The sequence below is a fragment of the Nicotiana tabacum genome, chromosome 12 (assembly GCF_000715075.1).
Source record: "Nicotiana tabacum cultivar K326 chromosome 12, ASM71507v2, whole genome shotgun sequence".
NCBI classification, from domain to species: domain Eukaryota; kingdom Viridiplantae; phylum Streptophyta; class Magnoliopsida; order Solanales; family Solanaceae; genus Nicotiana; species Nicotiana tabacum.
This window is the reverse complement of record NC_134091.1, coordinates 26,651,521-26,659,223: the sequence shown is the minus strand read 5'-3', so window position 1 is coordinate 26,659,223 and position 7,703 is coordinate 26,651,521. Positions and strand designations below refer to the sequence as shown.

Genomic DNA, 7,703 nt, shown 5'->3' with positions numbered 1-7,703 from the left:
ATATTATATGATGGTAAAAGAGAGTCTTGACATGAACAATATATCTATGAATAGGGCTAGGGTATACACGGGTGTATAGCTACATGAGATTAGTAACATAAAAAAAATTATCTATTATAATAAGTTAAAATATATTGATTGCATAAAATTACGTTGTCCGTATATATAAGTGTTAAAAACTTTTTAACTAAAGAGAGGTATTGAACATCACTAATAAAATATGTGGTAGAAGGTGGTGTAGTGTTAGGAGAGGGAAATTTTAGAAGGCCACGTAACCTATACTATGATGTCTTTAAGGAACTAACTAGGAAGGATATTGATGTCTTCCTCTTTGTCATGGCAATTCAAAATTTGTAAAAGAAACCGACCAAATTCATCAAAGAATACAAAATGACCTAAAAAAGGTAAAGACTCGTGAGTCAACTTAAGATCTCTCCTCCCTCTTTCTTATAATTTCATATTAGTTTAAGTTATATACATTATCAATACGAAAAAGAATTATATTACTATTCAAAAAATGTACTATATAGATAAGTCTTTTTAAATATAAAATTTATAATCTCGAAAATAAGATAAAATATATGTTACAAATAGTATAATAATTCTTTATCCACGTATATAACTTAAAACTCATTTCTTATTTTGCAAAATGTTGTTCAAAGTTTTCAATGAATGGTACAGCACAAATGTTTCATTTTCAATGGTTAGGACCAAATGCAAAAGGCAAATTGTGGGGACCCTTTTTCTTATTGGAGGGGGTGTGGGGTGGGGGGAGGAACTTGGAAATGATACAAGATCGGCATAATATATAAGCACATTCGAGGGTGCAAAATAAACACCACCATTCTTGACCTAAAACTCATATCATTACACCCAAATTTGATACTACTTGTATTTTAGGTAAAGATTTCCCAAAATCACTAAGTAGTTAACTTTTTGAAAACCTCCCACTATTCTTGGCTCCAAAGACTTTTGGCCTTTGACCCTCAATTTTTTAATCATTGTCCCCTCTTTACAGTTCTCTTATATACCCCATCTTCTTTAACCATTCATACACCTTATAACTCCATAACACAAAGTCACAAACACACACACACACTTGGAAGAGGAAGACACTAAAAATGGCACCCGAATTTCAGAAGAACACCATGTACGTATCAACAGAACTCGAAAGTGGAGATGTTCAAAAAAACTTTGACGATGATGGACGTGAGAAAAGAACTGGTACGAACAATTACCGGTTGTTACAAATCAATTGCATAGAACTTAAACTCTAGATAAAATTCATGTTTTCTAAAAAAATTTCAGGGACGTTGCTAACGGCAAGTGCACATATTATCACTGCTGTTATTGGTTCAGGAGTGCTTTCTTTAGCATGGGCTATAGCTCAGTTAGGATGGGTGGCTGGTCCTGCTGTTCTCTTTGCTTTTTCTTTCATTACATACTTCACTTCTACACTTCTTGCCGATTCTTACCGTTCTCCTGGCCCCATCTCCGGCAAGAGAAACTACACTTACATGGATGTTGTTCGCTCCCACTTAGGTATTGTATTAATATTACAGTTAAATACAGAAGTCGTTAATGCTCTGTTTTTCTTTGCTCTTTTTCCATGATTTTCTCCAACTCTAATAACTGGCGTGCGTCTGGCTGTATTACTTTGACAAAAGAACAAAAATTTAGGCTTTGCTAGCTAGACTTGGAAAATTAAGCTACAATTAACTACTTTGTTTGTTGAGTTAGAAAGAAAATTGTGAATTATGGACTGGAAGGAAGAGTAATCTATATATTTCCAAGATGGGGTTTTTCTAAATTAAAATCAATTGAAACATGGACTGCATTTATGCAAGAAATGCTTCAATTATTAATGGGATTTTGGCCTTTTCTTGATTTTTTTTTTTTAAAACAGGAGGTGTGAAGGTAACACTGTGTGGATTGGCGCAGTATGCTAACCTCGTCGGAGTTACCATTGGATACACTATTACAGCATCTATCAGTATGGTGTAAGTACAAAAGTCTTACTATTTTTAAAGAAAATATTACGACCTTTTTGTCAATACTTTGACTAATTAATCTGATTTTATGACAACGACATTAGTACTATATTAAATATATATTCTCATGATTAAAATTAAATATAACCAATGATGTTCATAGTTTTATTTTTATTTTTCCCTAGTTGTTACTAATAACTTTGTGTCAATTCCAGGGCGGTAAAGAGGTCAAATTGTTTTCACAAACATGGGCATGAAGCCAGCTGCTCAATATCGAGCTACCCATATATGATTATATTTGCAGTAATTCAAATAGTTCTAAGCCAAATACCAAACTTCCACAAGCTCTCATGGCTATCAATTCTTGCTGCTGTTATGTCTTTTACTTACGCTTCTATTGGTCTTGGACTCTCCATTGCCAAAGCTGCTGGTACTCTATTTTTCTTTTACTTTTTTATTTGTGTAATCAGTCACTAATACTTACATGATGATAGATTGGTCATAGAGGTGTGACCCTCCTAAATTCTGCGTGAAAGCGAGATAGTTTATGCACTAACTTGCCTTTTTTCTCTTCTTTGGAATTTTGTACTTTGTGGTCCATATAAGACACTAATTGTCTGCAATTATATGATTTATAGGTGTAGGGCACCATGTAAAGACAAGTCTAACAGGGACGACAGTAGGGGTGGATGTGTCTGGATCAGAGAAAATATGGAAAAGCTTCCAAGCCATAGGAGATATTGCATTTGCTTATGCTTATTCCACCGTTCTAATCGAAATACAGGCAAGTATACTGCACACTGATTCTGATTCCTTCATATGATCTTTTTTATTTATTACGTCGTAGGGTTATATGATCTTTGTCTGCATGTTTTTGGTGTAATAAATGCACATGCCCCACCCAACCTTTACTACCAGGATAAGGGTGGCCCGTTTATTTGGCATGCTAGAATATAATTTTTATAAATGAGTTATTTGAAAATGATATCGAAAAGTAGAAAATGTTTTTAAAATAGGATAAATTAGTAGTAATAAACATTAATAACTCGGATGTCGGTAAAAAGAAATTTTTAAGCATTAAAAATTAAATATATACAGACAAAAGTTGTGATATGATGATAAGAATTGAAATAACCGGGACAGAATAATTATCATCCAAAAGTGACGACCATTTTGCCTATTTATTGGAAAATGTTTTTCTTAAAGAATATTTTCTGACAACAAGCACCGAAAAACAACTTATTTTCCGTCTTACCAAAACACACTACTTCTAACCTCTTCACTTTAAAATATAGCGAAAAAAAACTCAAAAATACGCTTATATCCATTAAAGTTTTCGTATTTTTTTCTATAATAGTCTTTGTCAAAAGTAAGTAGCAGACTATATTTATTCTCATCCCAACAAAAAAACCGAGGTTCACAGTTGAAATGCGTGCCTGAATTAATGAAGCCTTACATTATAATATTATATGACGTACCTAATATCTATCTTTAGATGTACTCGTGTATACATCGACAAATCTATTTTATACTACTGTTCAGTAATCAATGTGCAGACTATATTTTGTCAGCCACGTGTACGGTTTTGTAGCATTAGGAATTAACACGGTCCAAACTATCAATATCAAAATATTTATATTTCAACATATAAATATGTATTTTTATAAATAATTTTTTGACCTAACTTAATAATATAATTTTCCGATTACGGTTTCACCTAAGGTGGCTCCGCCATTATAATATATAAATAATTAAATATAGTATTAAGATTCACAAATATCAAGATATGTTACTCATAAGTGGTCCACTTCATTTGAAAATGGTCTAGCGACATTAGCGTTAAAACCCATCAATTGTTTATCTTTTTCTTTAACTAAGAGCCACAACAATACTCACGAGCGTTGTTTTTTTCCACATGGGTATGGCTAAAAATATTAAATATCGTTTCACACTTTCACTTAGTAGGTTATTTCATTTTTGTCCTAAAGTTTCCTGTTAGGTGCAGCATAATATATGGAAAGTATATTAGTCCTTTTGGACCAGAAAATTGATGGACGACGACTTTGGGTCGCTGATTCTTTAGGCCTTTTTCATAAAAGAAGTGAAAGCCCACTCTCACACTTCTTATCTTTTCATAACAACCATCCTTTTTTGGTGCATTATCTCGTCATGATTGCGACAAATTTTTCCTACTGTCACATCTTTTATTTTCTTATGATATGATGTAATACAACGTACCAGAATTAATTCCACTGGTCCACATTCCTCTCTTCATTATATTAAAACCATATACGACAAATAATTTGGAATATTTTCTAATTAAGCTTTTAGACTGTTACGCATACCGATTCTGAATAGCATTGAACATTTCCTTGATTACTTTGAGCTTGTATGATCAAACACTTTTGTGGTTATGACTTTGACAGAACAACTATGATATATTATTACTAGATAAATGTATATTACCTTCATTAATTGCGTACAAGTTTTGCAACAATTACTCCACTGACGAGTTAGAAAGAACCAAAAAGGAGGGGATGATAAAGAGGAACAGGCAATAATAGATATTTCTACTTCTAAGTTCTAACATGACAATAATATATTCTTGCCATCATCACGCTTTGGTTTTAGCGTCTGTCGAGTACAACTAAGCGAAAAATAAAAATAAAAAGGTGCTTGAATGTTGTTGAATTCTCTTTTTCTTTATTCCAAGTACAAGTCAGGTTGAATTTACGAAAAAGAATTCAATGTTAAAAGTATTTAAATTCATAAATTCACTAGTACAAAATAAGGCCAGAACCCAAGCCCGGTTGGGGGCTGTCAGTTAGGGGTTTATGTCTTTCATTTTTTATTTTTTTCGCGGAGAAAGACCAAAATTACCTCTCTAATTATGACTATATGGAGAGCTTTAGAAGAGGTTGTCATAGGCATATGACCAGGGGCTGGGTTCCTGGACAGGAATCCAGTAACTTTTGCGAAGTCCCTGTATTTTTATTAAAAAATTCATTAAATATCTATAAATATATAATTATGAACCCAGTTATTATTGTATATTAATTTAAAATTACAATAGGAACTCATAAACTTCAAATCCTGGATCCGCCTCTGCATGTGACTCATTTCTACACTTGAGTGGCTACAATTTAAATATACTATACTTAATTCAAAAGCTTAAAATTGCCGTCATGTGATCGGGAGGTCACAAATTCTAGCCGAGGAAACTGAAATGCAGCGTAAGATTGCGTACAATAGACCCTTACGGTCCGGCCCTTCCCCCGACCCCGCGCATAGCAGGGGCTAAGTACACCGGGTATACTGAATCCAAAAGCTTGAACCTACTAAGGTCCAATATTAATTTCGCAACCTTTCAACAATATTTAGACATTGTTGTATATACTATTTAGAAATCAGTACTGAATCAGCTCTGTAATTGCAGGACACGTTGAGATCACAACCTCCAGAAAGCAAGGTTATGAAGAGAGCCTCAGTAGCTGGAGTTTCCACCACAACTTTATTCTATATTCTATGTGGTACCATTGGTTATGCAGCCTTTGGAAATGATGCTCCTGGAAATTTCCTTACTGGTTTTGGTTTCTACGAACCATTTTGGCTAATTGACTTTGCCAACGTTTGTATTGCCGTCCACCTTATTGGAGCTTACCAGGTGAAATTTCTATACCACATTCTCAAAAAACCTGTTCCCTCTACTTAAATACACAAGACAATAATTTAACAATAACAAATGAATGTCATGACTTAGGTTTTCTGCCAACCTTTATATGGATTTGTGGAGGTTCGTTGCAACGAGCGATGGTCAGACAGCAAATTCATCACCTCCGAATACGCTGTGCAAGTTCCATGCTGTGGCGTTTACAACGTCAACTTGTTCAGGTTGGTGTGGAGAACAGCATATGTTGTAGTGACAGCCGTGATTGCCATGATATTCCCCTTCTTCAATGACTTCTTGGGTTTGATCGGGGCAGCATCGTTCTATCCATTAACTGTCTACTTCCCAATAGAGATGCACATTGCCCAGAAAAAGATACCAAAGTATTCTTTCACATGGGTATGGCTGAAAATTCTAAGCTGGACTTGCCTGATTGTATCACTTGTTGCAGCTGCTGGATCTATCCAGGGTCTTGTCACCTCTCTCAAGCATTACAAGCCTTTCTCAACTCAACAATAAGTTTTCAGAACTGTTCAAATTAAATATGTAATATTTTCAATAAGAAGTGTAATCCAAACTGATTGGCTGTATGTTATTCTTACAAATTTTATACAGTACACTTTTTTACAAACTCTACATGGCGTAAAGCTTCTTGACTGCACCACTTCTAGCGCAAAATCTACCTGCAACCTGACTTTTGACTCATTTCTCATCACTACTGAAAATGATCTAAGCCTTGCTTAAAAGAGCCAACTTCATCTACATCTAATGCTACTTGTATCTCAATATGACTGATCACTGAATAACAAATCAGAGGTATATTATCGATCAAAGCAGGCAAGATGAATATATGAACACCCTAACAATCTAAAAAACATTGCTTGTTCCTAGATAAGTGCGGTCATCAAGAATAAGAATTCATTCTAGGTGAAAAATCAACTAATGCAGCGAACTATGTTTTGGAAGTCTTTTTTTTTTTTTTTGGGGTAATTTAAAGAATTTTTTTTACCAAGTATCAAATATGTACAAAGTTCAAAACTGAAAAACTGAAAAAACTGAGAGTTATTGCCTGCAAGTTGGACATGAAGCCCCAACTGCAAGGATCATCTTGTCTTCCTCACTATATTTATATCTCTTACACATATGGATAACTATTAAGCCCTCTCAATCTACATTTTATCTTAGTTTTCTTGTTGCTTCTCTGAAAGATCGATGCCCTGAACTAATGATCTAAGTATCCCCTCTACATGCTGAGACTTATCCTTGAATATTCTTGAGTTCCTCTTTGTCCATATATAGTAGATGCAGCCTGCTAATGTCATTCTATATACTTCTGCCTTCGTTTCTATATACTTCTGCCTTCGTTGTTTTCCCCTTTATTTCCTTTGTTGTCCATTCCACTTCATCATCCCATGTCATTACTGGTCTTTGAATCCCCTGCCATTTCAATAATCTTTTCCAAACCTCTCCATCACCTTGCATTCAAAAAATAGATGTTGCATGGTGTCATTTTCTTCCTTACAAAACTCACATGTTTGATCAATCATCAATCCCCATCCTGCTACCTTGTCTTTGGTATGTAACCTTGATTGTAGTGCTAGGTTTAGTATAAAACCCCACCTAGGTACAGCAAAGTTGTTACAAGTTAGTTTCCCCCCATGACATTTTAGGATAGTCTTCTCTCAACGGATGGTACATCACTGTTATGGAGTATGAATTCATTTTCAGCAGGTCAGTGATGCACAAGCCAGCCATTGACAGATATGTTTTAGCTTTTGGTATCTTGTTTAGAACCCAGGAAGCTTGGTTGACTTGAACTTTCCAAATATTCCTTCCTTTCCCATAGTATATATGGACCCACCTTACCCACATCTTATCTTTCTTTGTGCATAGATTCCACAGTAGTTTAATCACAGCAGCCTTGTTCTAGGTCTCCAGATGCAGTACATTAAATCCTCCAGCTGTCCTCAGCCAACATACTTTCTCCCATGCTAGTAGTGCTCTTCTTGATATCTCAGTTGTGCTTGTCCATAGAAAACTTCTGC

The 7,703-nt window shown here is 34.7% G+C and overlaps 1 protein-coding gene across 1 annotated transcript; it reads left to right on the top strand.

Moving 5' to 3' along the window:
* Positions 1–822: 822 nt before the first annotated feature.
* LOC107774423 (amino acid permease 6) lies at positions 823–6,289 on the top strand. Its single transcript, XM_016593948.2, has 7 exons — positions 823–1,224; positions 1,309–1,542; positions 1,907–2,000; positions 2,207–2,421; positions 2,630–2,775; positions 5,428–5,655; positions 5,752–6,289. The coding sequence occupies exons 1-7, from the start codon at positions 1,122–1,124 to the stop codon at positions 6,175–6,177; spliced, it is 1,446 nt and encodes a 481-aa protein (XP_016449434.2). The 5' UTR covers positions 823–1,121; the 3' UTR covers positions 6,178–6,289.
* Positions 6,290–7,703: the final 1,414 nt, after the last annotated feature.

What these genes read in the sequence shown, in the direction of transcription:
- LOC107774423 (XM_016593948.2), top strand. Translation starts at nt 1,122, where the DNA reads ATGGCACCCGAATTTCAGAAGAACACCATGTACGTATCAACAGAACTC. An exon ending in TGGACGTGAGAAAAGAACTG is followed by an intron (nt 1,225 to 1,308) that starts GTACGAACAATT and finishes AAAAAATTTCAG; the next exon opens with GGACGTTGCTAACGGCAAGT. An exon ending in CTCCATTGCCAAAGCTGCTG is followed by an intron (nt 2,422 to 2,629) that starts GTACTCTATTTT and finishes TATGATTTATAG; the next exon opens with GTGTAGGGCACCATGTAAAG.